This window comes from Oncorhynchus kisutch, unplaced genomic scaffold, assembly GCF_002021735.2.
Source record: "Oncorhynchus kisutch isolate 150728-3 unplaced genomic scaffold, Okis_V2 Okis02a-Okis13b_hom, whole genome shotgun sequence".
Lineage (NCBI taxonomy): Eukaryota > Metazoa > Chordata > Actinopteri > Salmoniformes > Salmonidae > Oncorhynchus > Oncorhynchus kisutch.
In genome coordinates, this window is record NW_022261979.1 from 14,477,563 (window position 1) to 14,496,218 (window position 18,656).

Genomic DNA, 18,656 nt, shown 5'->3' on the forward strand with positions numbered 1-18,656 from the left:
TCACTCGAGATAAGAGGGTGTGTTGGAAGAGTTCAAAACGGTTCATCTCACTCTTGAGTGATTTTTAAATACATGTAATTTTGTAAGCTTTAAGATAATCCTGGACCCTTCTCTCCCTCTCCAATCCTCCAGCCCAGGTCGTGATCCCTGAGGAGCTGAGGTTCCCCCATGCCTGCTGTGTGGGCATCTCCTCTCAGACCTCACTGGGCATCTTCAATCCCTCCGAGCGCTGGCAGCAGGTCTCCATCACCGTCACCAGTCTGGCCATCAACGGAGAGAAGGTGTCATTTTGTTACATTTGTAAAGAGGACAATGATTTAGAGAGAATTGTATGGTCTGAAATAGTGTCAGCAAATGTGTAAATGTAAAAAATAAAAAAAATGCTAGAGAATATGTAACCACTCCGAAGAACTTGGAACTGCTGTCGAACCATAATGACCATTTCCTGTCCCACCCAGGTTGATTCATTCCCGTACCAGTGGCTGATAGTGAAGAACAAGACCATCATTGGCCCTAAGAGCACGGAGGAGCAGAAGGTGTTGTTCATCCCACCTCAGGCCGGGGTGTACCAAGCTGTCCTCAGTGTCTCCTCCTGGCCTGCCTCCGCTGAGGCCCAGGCTGTCGCCCGTGCCGAGGTGTTCGCCAAGAGGGTGGTCCTCGTCGCCATGGCAGAGAACCCTGCTCTGGAGGTAAGGGGGGTGTGGCTGATCAGTTGTTGGCTTGAGTCCCAAGATCGATCGTTAGTTAGCTTTGAGTCCATGTCAGGACGTGGGCATACTTCCTGTTTGGTTTGTTTTACTTCTTATATTTCAGTGTTTTGAACTAACAGTTGTGAAAAACCTCAAGGTTTCTGTTCTAGTTGGTTGATATCAGTTATTTTGTTTCTCCACTGTGTTCTGGGTGGTTTCTCCACTGTAACACACTGTGTTCTGGGTGGTTTCTCCACTGTAACACACTGTGTTCTGGGTGGTTTCTCCACTGTAACACACTGTGTTCTGGGTGGTTTCTCCACTGTAACACACTGTGTTCTGGGTGGTTTCTCCACTGTAACACACTGTGTTCTGGGTGGTTTCTCCACTGTAACACACTGCGTTCTGGGTGGTTTCTCCACTGTAACACACTGCGTTCTGGGTGGTTTCTCCACTGTAACACACTGCGTTCTGGGTGGTTTCTCCACTGTAACACACTGCGTTCTGGGTGGTTTCTCCACTGTAACACACTGCGTTCTGGGTGGTTTCTCCTCTCCAGGTGGATGTGGGGAAGTGTGGCAGTCTGGACTTCGGAGACCTGGCAGGTGGCAGTGCCAAAGCTCTCCCTCTGAAGCTGCTGAACAGGACTCAGGCCACCGTACCCATTAGACTGGTTATCAGTGCTGTAAGACAATACAATGCACTACATTACCATACAATGCTATGCAGTACATTACAATGCAGTACAGTACATTACAATACAGTACAATGCTATGTGCTACATTACCATGCAGTACAATACAATGCTATGCAGTACATTACGATGCAATACACTACAGTGCAGTACGATGCAATACACTACAGTGCAGTACGATGCAATACACTACAGTGCAGTACGATGCAATACACTACAGTGCAGTACGATGCAATACACTACAGTGCAGTACGATGCAATATACTACAGTGCAGTACGATGCAATACACTACAGTGCAGTACGATGCAATACACTACAGTGCAGTACGATGCAATACACTACAGTGCAGTACGATGCAATACACTACAGTGCAGTACGATGCAATACACTACGGTGCAGTACGATGCAATACACTACGGTGCAGTACGATGCAATACACTACGGTGCAGTACGATGCAATACACTACGGTGCAGTACGATGCAATACACTACGGTGCAGTACGATGCAATACACTACGGTGCAGTACGATGCAATACACTACGGTGCAGTACGATGCAATACACTACGGTGCTGTGCGGTGCAGTACGATGCTGTGCGGTGCAGTACGATGCTGTGCGATGCTGTGCGGTACGATGAGGTGCGGTACGATGCTGTGCGGTACGATGCTGTGCGGTACGATGCTGTGCGGTACGATGCTGTGCGGTACGATGCTGTGCGGTACGATGCTGTGCGGTACGATGCTGTGCTGTGCGGTACGATGCTGTGCTGTGCGGTACGATGCTGTGCTGTGCGGTACGATGCTGTGCTGTGCGGTACGATGCTGTGCGGTGCGGTACGATGCTGTGCGGTGCATTACGATGCTGTGCAGTGCAGTACGATGCGGTGCAGTACGATGCAGTGCGATGCTATGCAGTACAATAGAATGCAGTACAGCTTCGGGACAATAACTAATGTTGTGTGGGTCAGTACTCTTCTGTCTGGGTTGTGCAGAACTTTGTCCTGCTGCCCTCAATTTCAACAGCCATGGCCCTCGATGTCCCGTTGTGTGGCCAGCCGTAATGCTACCTAAAAAATTTACATTCCTTGCAGCCAAAGTGTCCGTTGTGCCCTTTGGATTAGTATAATAATTATAATTCCCTTCTCCCCGCTGCCAATCGCCGTGCTCCGAAGCACCCCACTCACATGGCTCTGTCAGTTATCTCAATTCTTATTAGTCAATGTTCGTCATGTGATCAGGTCCTGCACTGCGCCCATCCCCGCCACAGGAGTCGCTAGTGTGCGATGGGACAACGACATCCCTGCTGGCCAAACCCCTTCCCTAACCCGGACGACGCTGTGCTGAGTGTTTGCCGCCCCAGCCGGCTGCGACTGCGATGCAGTGCCTTAGACCACTTGGCCACTCAGGAGGTCCTGATCAGGTCCTTCTGACAGTCATCTCAGCATCGCCATAGGCTACAAGTGAAGACTGACTCATCGAAGTAGGCTACAAGTGAAGACTGACTCATCGAAGTAGGCTACAAGTGAAGACTGACTCATCGAAGTAGGCTACAAGTGAAGGCGGACTCATCGAAGTAGGCTACAAGTGAAGACTGACTCATTGAAGTAGGCTACAAGTGAAGACTGACTCATCGAAGTAGGCTACAAGTGAAGGCGGACTCATCGAAGTAGGCTACAAGTGAAGACGGACTCATCGAAGTAGGCTACAAGTGAAGGCGGACTCATCGAAGTAGGCTAAAGTGAAGGCGGACTCATCGAAGTAGGCTACAAGTGAAGGCGGACTCATCGAAGTAGGCTACAAGTGAAGGCGGACTCATCGAAGTAGGCTACAAGTGAAGGCGGACTCATCGGGGATGCAACTGCGCCCGTCCTTATGGAATCCAGAGGCACACATCAACTGTTCATCAGCCAACTCCTGGCAGGAGGACGACAGGCCCCGGCCTTTCTCTCCTGGCAAAAGGACCAGTGCCTCCAGTATGACAGATTCAAGCCTTTAGCTATTAATAATGATCCTATTGGTCAAGCATTACTGTCATCTAGCCTGCTACATTGTCTGGCGCCTCCCTCCTGGCAGCATCGGTCAGGACATGAGACTGGAGGCTCAGTATGCCAGGCTGTCGCCTGAGGCTCAGTATGCCAGGCTGTCGCCTGAGGCTCAGTATGCCAGGCTGTCGCCTGAGGCTCAGTATGCCAGGCTGTCGCCTGAGGCTCAGTATGCCAGGCTGTCGCCTGAGGCTCAGTATGCCAGGCTGTCGGGCACCACTTAAATGCCAAATGGCCTTGCTCCTAAAATCCTGACATTCCAGGCCTGATCTTTCTGTTACTCAAAAACACTTCTTTGATAGATATCGTCTTTTGTGATGTCGTATTTCTAGAACGCCACGGCCTGGCGCTGCTTCACCTTCTCCAAGAGTCCCGTTGCCATGACAGCTGAGGGCTTGTTGCAGGCGGGAACTCTGACATCACTGGCCGCTCCGTCCGTCATGAACCACGTGATGCACGCCAGCTACGGAGAGGTGAGTAACCCTGGAGTGACCTAGTCTCAGTGACTTGTGACTTCAATAGCTGAGTAGTTTGAGGGATGTTTTGGAATGTTGTCTTGTGTTGTATTTCAGAATCCAGAAAGCTTCATGGTTTGGGTCCACTTCCACGCTCCACAGAAGTACCAGTCCTGTTCAGGTATGACCCCTGTCCTGGCTCCATGAATATTAATACACGAAGATGCCATTCAGCCACCAATCACAGCTGATGTTTGTCATGTCTAATGTCATACAGGTGGTCTAGGTCCAGCTGATGAGTACAGTGATGTCATTGTGTCATACAGGTGGTCTCGGTCCAGCTGATAAGTGCAGTGATGTCATACATGTGGTCTAGGTCCAGCTGAGGAGTTCAGTGATGTCATTGTGTCATACAGGTGGTCTCGGTCCAGCTGATAAGTGCAGTGATGTCATACAGGTGGTCTAGGTCCAGCTGAGGAGTTCAGTGATGTCATTGTGTCATATAGGTGGTCTCGGTCCAGCTGATAAGTGCAGTGATGTCATACAGGTGGTCTAGGTCCAGCTGAGGAGTTCAGTGATGTCATTGTGTCATACAGGTGGTCTCGGTCCAGCTGATAAGTGCAGTGATGTCATACAGGTGGTCTAGGTCCAGCTGAGGAGTTCAGTGATGTCATTGTGTCATACAGGTGGTCTAGGTCCAGCTGAGGAGTTCAGTGATGTCATTGTGTCATACAGGTGGTCTCGGTCCAGCTGATAAGTGCAGTGATGTCATACAGGTGGTCTAGGTCCAGCTGAGGAGTTCAGTGATGTCATTGTGTCATACAGGTGGTCTCGGTCCAGCTGATAAGTGCAGTGATGTCATACAGGTGGTCTAGGTCCAGCTGAGGAGTTCAGTGATGTCATTGTGTCATACAGGTGATCTAGGTCCAGCTGATGAGTACAGTGATGTTATACAGGTGATCTAGGTCCAGCGGATGAGTACAGTGCGCGGGTGGACATCGAGGTGGACTGTCCAGGCCCCAGTCATGTGATCAGGAGCGTCCCTCTCAGAGCCAGGTCTGGAACAGCCAGAGTACACGCCCCTAAAGACCTGCAGGTAGGAACTGACCCGCAGCACTGCTGACATGAGACTAGTCTTTATATTCAGGGTTTAACTGGGAAACCAGTGTGTTGTATTGCCTTAATAACACATTCCGTATTAGAGTTAGGGTGGACCTTTTGTGTGATGTTGATATTTCTGTCATTCTTTCCTCATATCATTTTTTTGGGGGGTAGAATGTTAACCTCTCGGCAGCGTTGGGTCAGTCCAGCACGCAGACTCTGCCTCTGAAGAACGCAGGCAACATTGATGTTCAGCTGAAACTTAAGGTATTCTGTCCCTTTTACTTCCCTGTTTGATCTGTGGTTTGGATAAGCCTGGGGGGTGTGGTTTGGATAAGCCTGGGGGGGTGTGGTTTGGATAAGCCTGGGGGGGTGTGGTTTGGATAAGCCTGGGGGGGTGTGGTTTGGATAAGCCTGGGGGGGGGTGTGGTTTGGATAAGCCTGGGGGGGGGTGTGGTTTGGATAAGCCTGGGGGGGGGTGTGGTTTGGATAAGCCTGGGGGTGTGTGGTTTGGATAAGCCTGGGGGGGGGGTGGTTTGGATAAACCTGGGGGGGGGTGTGGTTTGGATAAGCCTGGGGGGGGGGTGTGGTTTGGATAAGCCTGGGGGGTGTGGTTTGGATAAGCCTGGGGGGGGGTGTGGTTTGGATAAGCCTGGGGGGGGGTGTGTGGTTTGGATAAGCCTGGGGGGGGTGTGTGGTTTGGATAAGCCTGGGGGGGGGTGTGGTTTGGATAAGCCTGGGGGGGGGTGTGGTTTGGATAAGCCTGGGGGGGGGTGTGGTTTGGATAAGCCTGGGGGGGGGGGGTGGTTTGGATAAGCCTGGGGGGGTGTGGTTTGGATAAGCCTGGGGGGTGTGGTTTGGATAAGCCTGGGGGGTGTGGTTTGGATAAGCCTGGGGGGGTGTGGTTTGGATAAGCCTGGGGGGGTGTGGTTTGGATAAGCCTGGGGGGGTGTGGTGTGGTTTGGATAAGCCTGGGGGGTGTGGTGTGGTTTGGATAAGCCTGGGGGGTGTGGTGTGGTTTGGATAAGCCTGGGGGGTGTGGTGTGGTTTGGATAAGCCTGGGGGTGTGGTGTGGTTTGGATAAGCCTGGGGGGTGTGGTGTGGTTTGGATAAGCCTGGGGGGTGTGGTGTGGTTTGGATAAGCCTGGGGGGTGTGGTGTGGTTTGGATAAGCCTGGGGGGTGTGGTGTGGTTTGGATAAGCCTGGGGGGTGTGGTGTGGTTTGGATAAGCCTGGGGGGTGTGGTGTGGTTTGGATAAGCCTGGGGGTGTGGTGTGGTTAGGATAAGCCTGGGGGGTGTGGTGTGGTTTGGATAAGCCTGGGGGGGGGGTGGTTTGGATAAGCCTGGGGGGGTGTGGTTTGGATAAGCCTGGGGGGGTGTGGTTTGGATAAGCCTGGGGGGTGTGGTTTGGATAAGCCTGGGGGGGTGTGGTTTGGATAAGCCTGGGGGGGTGTGGTTTGGATAAGCCTGGGGGGGTGTGGTGTGTTTTGGATAAGCCTGGGGGGGTGTGGTGTGTTTTGGATAAGCCTGGGGGGTGTGGTGTGGTTTGGATAAGCCTGGGGGGTGTGGTGTGGTTTGGATAAGCCTGGGGGGTGTGGTGTGGTTTGGATAAGCCTGGGGGGTGTGGTGTGGTTTGGATAAGCCTGGGGGGTGTGGTGTGGTTAGGATAAGCCTGGGGGGGGGTGTGGTTTGGATAAGCCTGGGGGGGGGGTGTGGTTTGGATAAGCCTGGGGGGGGGTGTGGTTTGGATAAGCCTGGGGGGGGTGTGGTTTGGATAAGCCTGGGGGATGTGTGGTTTGGATAAGGCTGGGGGGGGGTGTGGTTTGGATAAGCCTGGGGGGTGTGTGGTTTGGATAAGCCTGGGGGGTGTGTGGTTTGGATAAGCCTGGGGGGGGTGTGGTTTGGATAAGCCTGGGGGGGGGTGTGGTTTGGATAAGCCTGGGGGGGGGGGGTGTGGTTTGGATAAGCCTGGGGGGGTGTGGTTTGGATAAGCCTGGGGGATGTGTTTGTTGATATGACCTCTTGGGTGGTGCTGACTGTTGGTCGATACGACCTCCTGGGTGGTGCTGACTGTTGGTCGATACGACCTCCTGGGTGGTGCTGACTGTTGGTCGATACGACCTCCTGGGTGGTGCTGGCTGTTGCTATGACCTCCTGTGTGGTGCTGGCTGTTGCTATGACCTCCTGTGTGGTGATGACTGTTGCTATGACCTCCTGTGTGGTGCTGGCTGTTGCTATGACCTCCTGTGTGGTGCTGGCTGTTGCTATGACCTCCTGTGTGGTGCTGGCTGTTGCTATGACCTCCTGTGTGGTGCTGGCTGTTGCTATGACCTCCTGTGTGGTGCTTGTCTACAGAACAGCGGTGGTGATGGCTGTTTCTCTGTGAGTCCTGTTGACCTGTGTCTGCGTGCCGGGGAGGAGCAAGGCATTGTGGTCTCGTTCACCTCTCAGGGCGGCAGGAAGAACCGAGAGAGGTACTTTATATTATTTATTCATTTATTACACACTTCAGAGTTCTGACCGTCTAGCCTTGTAGAAAGCCTTGTACATTACTCAATGCTCTGACCGTCTAGCCTTGTAGAAAGCCTTGTACATTACTCAGTGTTCTGACCGTCTAGCCTTGTAGAAAGCCTTGTACATTACTCAGTGCTCTGACCATCTAGCCTTGTAGAAAGCCTTCTACATTACTCAATGCTCTGACCATCTAGCCTTGTAGAAAGCCTTCTACATTACTCAGTGTTCTGACCGTCTAGCCTTGTAGAAAGCCTTGTACATTACTCAGTGTTCTGAGCATCTAGCCTTGTAGAAAGCCTTGTACATTACTCAGTTCTGAGCATCTAGCCTTGTAGAAAGCCTTGTACATTACTCAGTGTTCTGACCGTCTAGCCTTGTAGAAAGCCTTGTACATTACTCAGTTCTGAGCATCTAGCCTTGTAGAAAGCCTTGTACATTACTCAGTGTTCTGACCGTCTAGCCTTGTAGAAAGCCTTGTACATTACTCAGTGTTCTGAGCATCTAGCCTTGTAGAAAGCCTTCTACATTACTCAGTGTTCTGACCATCTAGCCTTGTAGAAAGCCTTCTACATTACTCAATGCTCTGACCGTCTAGCCTTGTAGAAAGCCTTGTACATTACTCAGTGTTCTGACCATCTAGCCTTGTAGAAAGCCTTCTACATTACTCAATGCTCTGACCGTCTAGCCTTGTAGAAAGCCTTGTACATTACTCAGTGTTCTGACCATCTAGCCTTGTGGAAAGACTTCTACATTACTCAATGCTCTGACCGTCTAGCCTTGTAGAAAGCCTTCTACATTACTCAATGCTCTGACCGTCTAGCCTTGTAGAAAGCCTTGTACATTACTCAGTGTTCTGACCATCTAGCCTTGTAGAAAGCCTTCTACATTACTCAATGCTCTGACCGTCTAGCCTTGTAGAAAGCCTTCTACATTACTCAATGCTCTGACCGTCTAGCCTTGTAGAAAGCCTTCTACATTACTCAATGCTCTGACCATCTAGCCTTGTAGAAAGCCTTCTACATTACTCAATGCTCTGACCGTCTAGCCTTGTAGAAAGCCTTGTACATTACTCAGTGTTCTGACCATCTAGCCTTGTAGAAAGCCTTCTACATTACTCAATGCTCTGACCATCTAGCCTTGTAGAAAGCCTTGTACATTACTCAGTGTTCTGAGCATCTAGCCTTGTAGAAAGCCTTGTACATTACTCAGTGTTCTGACCATCTAGCCTTGTAGAAAGCCTTCTACATTACTCAATGCTCTGACCGTCTAGCCTTGTAGAAAGCCTTGTACATTACTCAGTGTTCTGACCATCTAGCCTTGTAGAAAGCCTTCTACATTACTCAATGCTCTGACCGTCTAGCCTTGTAGAAAGCCTTGTACATTACTCAGTGTTCTGACCATCTAGCCTTGTAGAAAGCCTTCTACATTACTCAATGTTCTGACCGTCTAGCCTTGTAGAAAGCCTTCTACATTACTCAATGCTCTGACCGTCTAGCCTTGTAGAAAGCCTTCTACATTACTCAATGCTCTGACCATCTAGCCTTGTAGAAAGCCTTCTACATTACTCAATGCTCTGACCGTCTAGCCTTGTAGAAAGCCTTGTACATTACTCAGTGTTCTGACCATCTAGCCTTGTGGAAAGACTTCTACATTACTCAATGCTCTGACCGTCTAGCCTTGTAGAAAGCCTTGTACATTACTCAATGCTCTGACCGTCTAGCCTTGTAGAAAGCCTTGTACATTACTCAGTGTTCTGACCATCTAGCCTTGTAGAAAGCCTTCTACATTACTCAATGCTCTGACCGTCTAGCCTTGTAGAAAGCCTTGTACATTACTCAGTGTTCTGACCATCTAGCCTTGTGGAAAGACTTCTACATTACTCAATGCTCTGACCGTCTAGCCTTGTAGAAAGCCATCTACATTACTCAATGCTCTGACCGTCTAGCCTTGTAGAAAGCCTTGTACATTACTCAGTGTTCTGACCATCTAGCCTTGTAGAAAGCCTTCTACATTACTCAATGCTCTGACCGTCTAGCCTTGTAGAAAGCCTTGTACATTACTCAATGCTCTGACCGTCTAGCCTTGTAGAAAGCCTTCTACATTACTCAGTTCTGAACATCTAGCCTTGTAGAAAGCCTTCTACATTACTCAATGCTCTGACCGTCTAGCCTTGTAGAAAGCCTTCTACATTACTCAGTTCTGAACATCTAGCCTTGTAGAAAGCCTTCTACATTACTCAGATTACACTCTGAAGTACAATTCTATCTGTTACTCTAGGATCCTTGTCCCGGTAGCTCAGACTTCTCCCTGGTTGGTTGTTGTGTGTCCTTGTGTTTTCATGATACTTCCTGTTCTGATGTTTCTCTGTGCTTGACCCTCCAGTGTTCTGACCATCCTGGTGCTGCCGTCTGGTCCTCAGTATGAGGTGGTTCTGAAGGGGCAGGTGGTACCAGAGGAGGGGGTGAACCCTGCTGCCCCTGGTCCTGTCTCTGCCCTGGGCATGCTGCCCCACAGTGAGGTGCCCCCCATCCTCTCCAACAAGCAGTTTGTGGCCTGGGGAGGGGTCACGCTGGGCAGGGCTGTGTAAGGAACATTTTACTAGACTCTTCCATGTTAGTCATAATGATTCATACATACATAGTTGCTCCCGAGTGGCGCAGCGGTCTAAGGCACTGCATCTCACTGCAAGAAGCGTCACTACAGTCCCTGGTTCGATTCCAGGCTGTATCATACCCGGCCGGGATTGGGAGTCCCATAGGGCGGCGCACAATTGGCCCAGCGTTGTCCGGGTTTGGCCATCGTTGTAAATAATAATTTGTTCTTAACTGTCTTGCCTAGTTAAATAAAGGTTCAATATATTTTGGTGGTGTTGTGGTGGAGGTGTGGTGGTGGTGTTGGAGCTCTGAATGTGGTCTTCTACCTGTACAGACAACAGAAGCTGGTTCTTCGTAATAACTCCCCCAACACAACACATCACCTGCGTCTGCTGATCCGAGGACAAGACCACAGCTGTTTCCAGGTAAGAACCAAACCTCCTTGACTTGTCCAGCTCCATGTGGCCTTCAGCTACTCTACGGATATCAATCACAACAGCTCTGTGTCAGACTGCTCCGTAACCCTCTCCAGCTACTGTTCAGATATCAATCACAACAGCTCTGTGTCAGACTGCTCCGTAACCCTCTCCAGCTACTGTTCAGATATCAATCACAACAGCTCTGTGTCAGACTGCTCCTTAACCCTCTCCAGCTACTCTACAGATATCAATCACAACAGCTCTGTGTCAGACTGCTCCTTAACCCTCTCCAGCTACTCTACAGATATCAATCACAACCGCTCTGTGTCAGACTGCTCCGTAACCCTCTCCAGCTACTGTTCAGATATCAATCACAACAGCTCTGTGTCAGACTGCTCCGTAACCCTCTCCAGCTACTGTTCAGATATCAATCACAACAGCTCTGTGTCAGACTGCTCCTTAACCCTCTCCAGCTACTCTACAGATATCAATCACAACAGCTCTGTGTCAGACTGCTCCTTAACCCTCTCCAGCTACTCTACAGATATCAATCACAACAGCTCTGTGTCAGACTGCTCCGTAACCCTCTCCAGCTACTGTTCAGATATCAATCACAACAGCTCTGTGTCAGACTGCTCCTTAACCCTCTCCAGCTACTCTACAGATATCAATCACAACAGCTCTGTGTCAGACTGCTTGCCTGGAGACTTGGCTGTGGACTCCTGTGGTGTTTGAAGCCATTAGTGAACAGTCATGTCTCTCTCTCTCTCTCTCCATTTGTCTCTCTCTCTCCATTTGTCTCTCTCTCTCTCCATTTGTCTCTCTCTCTCTCTCTCTCTCTCTCTCTCCATTTGTCTCTCTCTCCATTTGTCTCTCTCTCTCTCTCTCCATTTGTCTCTCTCTCTCTCTCTCCATTTGTCTCTCTCTCTCTCCATTTGTCTCTCTCTCTCTCTCTCCATTTGTCTCTCTCTCTCCATTTGTCTCTCTCTCTCTCTCTCCATTTGTCTCTCTCTCTCTCCATTTCTCTCTCTCTCTCTCCATTTGTCTCTCTCTCTCTCTCTCCATTTGTCTCTCTCTCTCTCTCTCCATTTGTCTCTCTCTCTCTCTCTCTCCATTTGTCTCTCTCTCTCTCTCTCCATTTGTCTTTCTCCTCTCTCTCCTCTCTCCTTTGTCTCTCTTCTCTCTCTCCATTTGTCTCTCTCTCTCTCTCTCATTTGTCTCTCTCTCTCTCTCTCCATTTGTCTCTCTCTCTCTCTCTCCATTTGTCTCTCCTCTCTCTCCTCCATTTGTCTCTCTCTCTCTCTCTCCATTTTGTCTTGCTCTCTCTCTCTCTCCATTTGTCTCTCTCTCTCTCTCTCTCCATTTGTCTCTCTCTCTCTCTCTCCATTTGTCTCTCTCTCTCTCTCTCTCCATTTTGTTCTCTCTCTCTCTCTCCCATTTGTCTCTCTCTCTCTCTTCCATTTGTCTCTCTCTCTCTCTCCATTGTCCTCTCTCCTCTCTCTCCATTTGTCTCTCTCTCCTCTCTCTCTCTCCATTTGTCTCTCCCTCTCTCTCTCCATTTGTCCTCTCTCTCTCTCTCTCTCCATTTGTCTCTCTCTCTCTCTCTCTCTCCATTTGTCTCCTCTCTCGTTCCTATCTCTCTTCCATTTGTCTCCTCTCTCTCCATTTGTCTCTCTCTCTCTCTCTCTCTCCATTTGTCTCTCTCTCTCTCTCTCTCCATTTGTCTCTCTCTCTCTCTCTCTCCATTTGTCTCTCTCTCTCTCTCTCTCCATTTGTCTTCTCTCTCTCTCTCTCTCCTTTGTCTCTCTCTCTCTCTCTCCATTTGTCTCTCTCTCTCTCTCTCTCTCCATTTGTCTCTCTCTCTCTCTCTCTCCATTTGTCTCTCTCTCTCTCTCTCCTCTCTCTCTCTCTCTCCATTGTCTCTCTCTCTCTCTCTTCCATTTGTCTCTCTCTCTCTCTCTCTCCATTTGTCTCTCTCTCTCTCATTCTCCATTTTGTCTCTCTCTCTCCATTTGTCTCTCTCTCTCCATTCTCTCATCATTTGTCTCTCTCTCTCTCTCTCTCCATTTGCTCTCTCTCTCTCTCTCTCTCTCCATTTGTCTCTCTCTCTCTCTTCTCTCTCCATTTGTCTCTCTCTCTCTCTCTCTCTCCATTTGCTCTCTCTCTCTCTCTCCATTTGTCTCTCTCTCTCTCTCTCTCTCCATTTGGTCTCTCTCTCTCTCTCTCTCTCCATTTGTCTCTCTCTCTCTCTCTCTCTCCATTTGTCTCTCTCTCTCTCTCTCTCTCTCCATTTGTCTCTCTCTCTCTCTCTCTCTCCATTTGTCTCTCTCTCTCTCTCTCTCTCCATTTGTCTCTCTCTCTCTCTCTCTTCCATTTGTCTCTCTCTCTCTCTCTCTCCATTTGTCTCTCTCTCTCTCTCTCCATTTGTCTCTCTCTCTCTCTCTGTGTCTCTCTCTCTCTGTATCTCTCTCTCTCTCTCTGTATCTCTCTCTCTCTCTGTATCTCTCTCTCTCTCTCCATTTGTCTCTCTCTCTCTCTCTCTCTCTCTCCATTTGTCTCTCTCTCCATTTGTCTCTCTCTCTCTCTGTGTCTCTCTCTCTCTGTCTCTCTCTCTGTGTCTCTCTCTCTCTCTCTCTCTCTCTGTATCTCTGTATCTCTCTCTCTCTCTCTCTCTCTCTCTCTCTCTCTCTCTCTCTCTCTGTATCTCTCTCTCTCTCTCCATTTGTATCTCTCTCTCTCTCTCCATTTGTGTGTCTCGTGTCTATCTATTAATGTAATATATCTCTCCCAGCTCCAGAGTAGTTTTGGACAGGAGGAGAGGTTGACCCGACACAGAGAGCTGTCAATCCGGCCCAGGGAGGATGTTGTTGTCCACCTGCTGTTTGCCCCAACCCGGGTGGCCTGCACCCTGTCCAAGCTGGAGATCAAACAGTCTGGAGTACGACCCTCACAGCCTGGCATCAAGTTCACTGTGAGACCCTCTCTACCATAACTATCCTGGTTTACTGTGAGGCCCTCACAGCCTGGCATCAAGTTCACTGTGAGACCCTCTCTACCCTAACTATCCTGGTTTACTGTGAGGCCCTCTCTATCCTAACTATCCTGGTTTACTGTGAGGTCCTCTCTACCCTAACTATCATGGTTTACTGTGAGGCCCTCTCTACCCTAACCATCCTGGTTTACTGTGAGGCCCTCTCTACCCTAACCATCCTGGGCCCTCTCTACCCTAACCATCCTGGGCCCTCTCTACCCTAACCATCCTGGGCCCTCTCTACCCTAACCATCCTGGGCCCTCTCTACCCTAACCATCCTGGTTTACTGTCTGGCCCACTCTACCCTAACCATCCTATAGACCAATGTTTCTTCATCCTGGGCCGTAGTTGTTGCCTTAGCACTACACTCCTGATTCCACGAATTAAAGGCTTGATGATGACTTGGTTATTTGAGTCCGGTGTGTAGTGCAAGGCCAACAACAGAAATGTGAAAATCTATGGGTTCCAAGGATCTAGCTACTTATTGTGGTGGTTTCTGATCTTAAAGGGACATTACACTTTTTAAAGTTTGTCTGTTTTCAGACTTCACAATGAGTCTGTGATGACGTATGGGTTGTGAGTCCGTGGCGACGTATGGGTTGTGAGTCCGTGGCGACGTATGGGTTATGAGTCCGTGGCGACGTATGGGTTGTGAGTCCGTGGCGACGTATGGGTTATGAGTCTGTGGCGACGTATGGGTGGGTTGTGAGTCCGTGGCGACGTATGGGTTATGAGTCTGTGGCGACGTATGGGTGGGTTGTGAGTCTGTGGCGACGTATGGGTGGGTTATGAGTCCGTGGCGAGGTATGGCTGGGTTGTGAGTCTGTGGCGACGTATGGGTGGGTTGTGAGTCTGTGGCGACGTATGGGTGGGTTGTGAGTCTGGTGACGTATGGGTGGGTTATGAGTCTGTGGTGACGTATGGGTGGGTTATGAGTCTGTGGCGACGTATGGGTGGGTTGTGAGTCCGTGGTGACGTATGGGTTGTGAGTCTGTGGCGACGTATGGGTGGGTTGTGAGTCTGTGGCGACGTATGGGTGGGTTATGAGTCTGTGGCGACGTATGGCTGGGTTGTGAGTCTGTGGCGACGTATGGGTTGTGAGTCTGTGGCGACGTATGGCTGGGTTGTGAGTCTGTGGCGACGTATGGGTTGTGAGTCTGTGGCGACGTATGGCTGGGTTGTGAGTCTGTGATGACGTATGGGTGGGTTGTGAGTCTGTGGTGACGTATGGGTGGGTTGTGAGTCTGTGGCGACGTATGGGTGGGTTATGAGTCTGTGGCGACGTATGGGTGGGTTGTGAGTCTGGTGACGTATGGGTGGGTTGTGAGTCTGTGGCGACGTATGGGTGGGTTATGAGTCTGTGGCGACGTATGGGTGGGTTGTGAGTCTGTGGCGACGTATGGGTGGGTTGTGAGTCTGTGGCGACGTATGGGTGGGTTGTATATGAGTCTGACGTATGGCTTATGTAGCTCTGGCTATATGCCTCACATCTTAATAAATAGAGATATTACAAACAGCCCTCTGTCTCTCTCTCGCCCCCCCAGATCCCCCTATCAGGCTATGGAGGGACCAGCAACATTATTCTGGAAGACCACAGGAAGCGTTCAGATGGCTACGTGGCTATGCTAATGGGGGTCGCAGCAGGCCAGGTCTCCAAGCTGTGTGTCTGTGTGAGAAACACTGGGTGCAGGGCTGCCTTCATTAAGGCTGTTCCCTACTCTGACCTACACACACGCTCTGTCATGGACTCCTCGGACATCAGCCTCTCTCCGTCTCAGTTCGTCCTGAAGGAGAGGACACAGGAGGTAGGTCACATGACTTGTTGTGGTCAGAAAGGAGGTTCTGGTTTGATCTGGACTACCTGACTGGAGAGATGGAGAGATGTTTCTATCATTAATAGTTGGTGTGAACTGGACTACCTGACTTCTCTTTCTCCAGGTGATCACGGTTCTGATGAAGGTGACCCAGAGAGAGCAGACTCTGTGTCAGTCAGCTAATGCCGTCCTGGCCACAGTCTGTCTCTTCTGTGGAGACGAGGTCTCACGACAACAGTTCAGGAGGTGAGGACCTGTCCCTCTGTTTCTTACATGGGCTGTCATTAACCTGACTTTTAAACAGCCATCTTGTGTGGCAATAGCATTAAAGAGGCTTTGAGGAGGTTGTTCCAGGCTGTCAGACAGAACCGTTTGATCCACTACTGTCTGTTTCTGTTCTCCAGGCCCTCTAGTTTGATTTACAACACTGTAAGGAGACTGATTTCACCTCCATCTCCTGTCCCCCAGGTTGCTGCTGTCGAAGCCTGATGCAGGCAGGAAGATTCTGTCAGAGAACAGTCTGCTGAAAGGACTCAACTTCAACGAGAGGTTCCTGGGGGAGGAGCAGGTCCTGGAGGGTAAGGGTCATGGGTCTTTCTACAACAGAGGTGGGATTATGTTTCTTTGATGGGAGAGGAGCTGGGAGCTTGCGGTGTCTGATACTTGCGGGATTTGTTAGTGACATTTTGCGGTCTGGCGAGCTACTCGTAGGTGGTCTGTGAGTTACTGGTAGATCAACCTGTTGGAGACCCCTGTTCTATACTCTAGGGTACCAGTGAGGAGTTCCTACTCTGGACAACTTGTTGTTCATAATTATCTGCAAAAACTTGTTTGTTATGGAAATGTTTATATATATATATATACACACACACACACACACACACACACACACACACACACACACACACACACACACACACACACACACACACACACACACACACACACACACACACACACACACACACACACACACACACACACACACACACACACACACACACACACACACACACACACACACACACACACACAGTTGAAGTCGGAAGTTTACATACTTAGATTAGCGTCAGTAACTCATTTTTCAACCACTCCACAAATTTCTTGTTAACAAACTATAGTTTTGGCAAGTCAGTTAGGACATCTACTTTGCATGACACAAGTGATTTTTCCTACAGTTGTTTACAGACAGATTATTTCACTTATAATTCACTGTATCAGAATTCTAGTGGGTCAGAAGTTTCCATACACTAAGATTACTGTGCCTTTAAACAGCTTGGAAAATTCCAGAAAATGATGTCATGGCTTTAGAAGCTTCTGATAGGCTAATTAACATAATTTGAGTCAATTGGAGGTGCACCTGTGGATGTATTTCAAGGCCTACCTTCAAACTCTCTGCCTCTTTGCTTGACATCATGGGAAAATCACAAGAAATCAGCGAAGACCAGAATTTTTTTGGGGACCAACACAAGTCTGGTTCATCCTTGGGAGCAATTTCCAAAAGCCTGAAGGTACCACGATCATCTGTACAAACAATAGTAGAGATTAACGTACTTTGGTGCGAAAAGTGCAGATCGATCTCAGAACAGCAGCAAAGGACCTTGTGAAGATGCTGGAGGAAACAGGTACAAAAGTATTTATATCCACAGTCAAACGAGTCCTATATCGACATAACCTGAAAGGACGCTCAGCAAGGAAGAAGCCACTGCTCCAAAACCACCATAAAAGAGTCAGACTACGGTTTGCAACTGCACATGGGGACAAAGATCATACTTTTTGGATAAATGTCCTCTGGTCTGATGAAACAAAAATAGAACTGTTTGGCCATAATGACCATCGATATGTTTTTGGAAAAAGTGGTGGGCTTGCAAGCCGAAGAACATCATCCCAACCGTGAAGCACGGGGGTGGCAGCATCATGTTGTTTGGGTGCTTTTCTGCAGGAGGGACTGGTGCACTTTACAAAATAGATGGCATCATGAGAAGTAAAATGTGTATTTATTGAAGCAACAGCTCAAGACATCAGTCAAGTTAAAGCTTGGTCACAAATGGGTCTTCCAAATGGACAATGACCTCAAGCATACTTCCAAAGTTGTGGCAAACTGGCTTAAGGACAACAAAGTCGAGGTATTGGAGTGGCCATCACAAAGCCCTGACCTCAATCTGAAAGAATATTTGTTGGCAGAACTGAAAAAAGCGCGTGCGAGCAAGGAGACCTACAAACCTGACTCAGTTACACCAGCTCTGCCAGGAGGAATGGGCAAAAAATCACCCAACTTATTGTGGGAAGCTACCCGAAACATTTGACCCAAGTCGAACAGTTTAAAGGCAATGCTACCACATACTAATTGAGTGTATGTAAACTTCTGACCCACTGGGAATGTGATGAAATAAATAAAAGCTGAAATAAATCATTCTCTCTACTATTATTCTGACATTTCACAGTCTTAAAATAAAGTGGTGATCCTAACTGACCTAAGACAGGGAATGTTTTGCTAGGTTTAAATGTCAGGAATTATGGAGAAACTGAGTTTAAATGTATTTGGCTAAGGTGTATGTAAACTTCTGACATCAACTATATATGTGTGTGTATATATGTATGTGTTGACTTGACTCACTATGTTTAGCTCATGCTTTCCCATGCTGTTGTCTCCAGCCTACGGCCTGCCCCAGAGCCCCAACCAGGCCCAGTTGTTCTATGGGAACCTGAGTAAGGTGGTGTTGTCAGTGCTGGGCAGCACAGAGACCTTGGACTCTGGAAGGACTGACCTCCATGTCCAGCCCCCCCTAGCTGTCACCAGGAGAGGCTCGGAGGCTGACAGGTACTGGGACTGAATGTCATACCTTTAGGAAAGAACGTAATCATACGAATGTTTTCATCTAACACCTCATTTGGTTTCTAGAGTGTTTCTCTCTGCTTAGAACATACAGGCTGTTAATGGTTATATAATGTTGTAGTGGTGGTGTTAATGGTTATATAATGTTGTAGTAGTGGTGTTAATGGTTATGTAATGTTGTAGTAGTGGTGTTAATGGTTATATAATGTTGTAGTAGTGGTGTTAATGGTTATATAATGTTGTAGTGGTGTTAATGGTTATATAATGTTGTAGTGGTGTTAATGGTTATGTAATGTTGTAGTGGTGGTGTTAATGGTTATGTAATGTTGTAGGGGTGTTAATGGTTATATAATGTAGTAGGGGTGTTAATGGTTATATAATGTTGTAGTGGTGGTGTTAATGGTTATATAATGTTGTAGTGGTGGTGTTAATGGTTATATAATGTTGTAGGGGTGTTAATGGTTAT

General features: G+C 48.8%; 1 protein-coding gene across 4 annotated transcripts in view; it reads left to right on the forward strand.

Annotated features, from left to right (window-relative positions):
* Positions 1 to 18,656, forward strand: part of cep192 (centrosomal protein 192) — a 99,864-nt gene that overhangs the window by 59,010 nt on the left and 22,198 nt on the right. For all 4 annotated transcript variants that reach the window (XM_031811885.1, XM_031811884.1, XM_031811887.1 and 1 more), the window contains 15 exons: positions 133 to 281; positions 459 to 689; positions 1,249 to 1,374; positions 3,758 to 3,898; positions 3,998 to 4,061; positions 4,837 to 4,976; positions 5,156 to 5,248; positions 7,337 to 7,455; positions 9,878 to 10,078; positions 10,424 to 10,514; positions 13,300 to 13,479; positions 15,085 to 15,345; positions 15,479 to 15,600; positions 15,823 to 15,932; positions 18,010 to 18,175. In XM_031811885.1, coding sequence (XP_031667745.1) covers positions 133 to 281; positions 459 to 689; positions 1,249 to 1,374; positions 3,758 to 3,898; positions 3,998 to 4,061; positions 4,837 to 4,976; positions 5,156 to 5,248; positions 7,337 to 7,455; positions 9,878 to 10,078; positions 10,424 to 10,514; positions 13,300 to 13,479; positions 15,085 to 15,345; positions 15,479 to 15,600; positions 15,823 to 15,932; positions 18,010 to 18,175 — 2,194 coding nt within the window. The remainder of the gene's footprint in view (positions 1 to 132; positions 282 to 458; positions 690 to 1,248; positions 1,375 to 3,757; positions 3,899 to 3,997; positions 4,062 to 4,836; positions 4,977 to 5,155; positions 5,249 to 7,336; positions 7,456 to 9,877; positions 10,079 to 10,423; positions 10,515 to 13,299; positions 13,480 to 15,084; positions 15,346 to 15,478; positions 15,601 to 15,822; positions 15,933 to 18,009; positions 18,176 to 18,656) is intronic.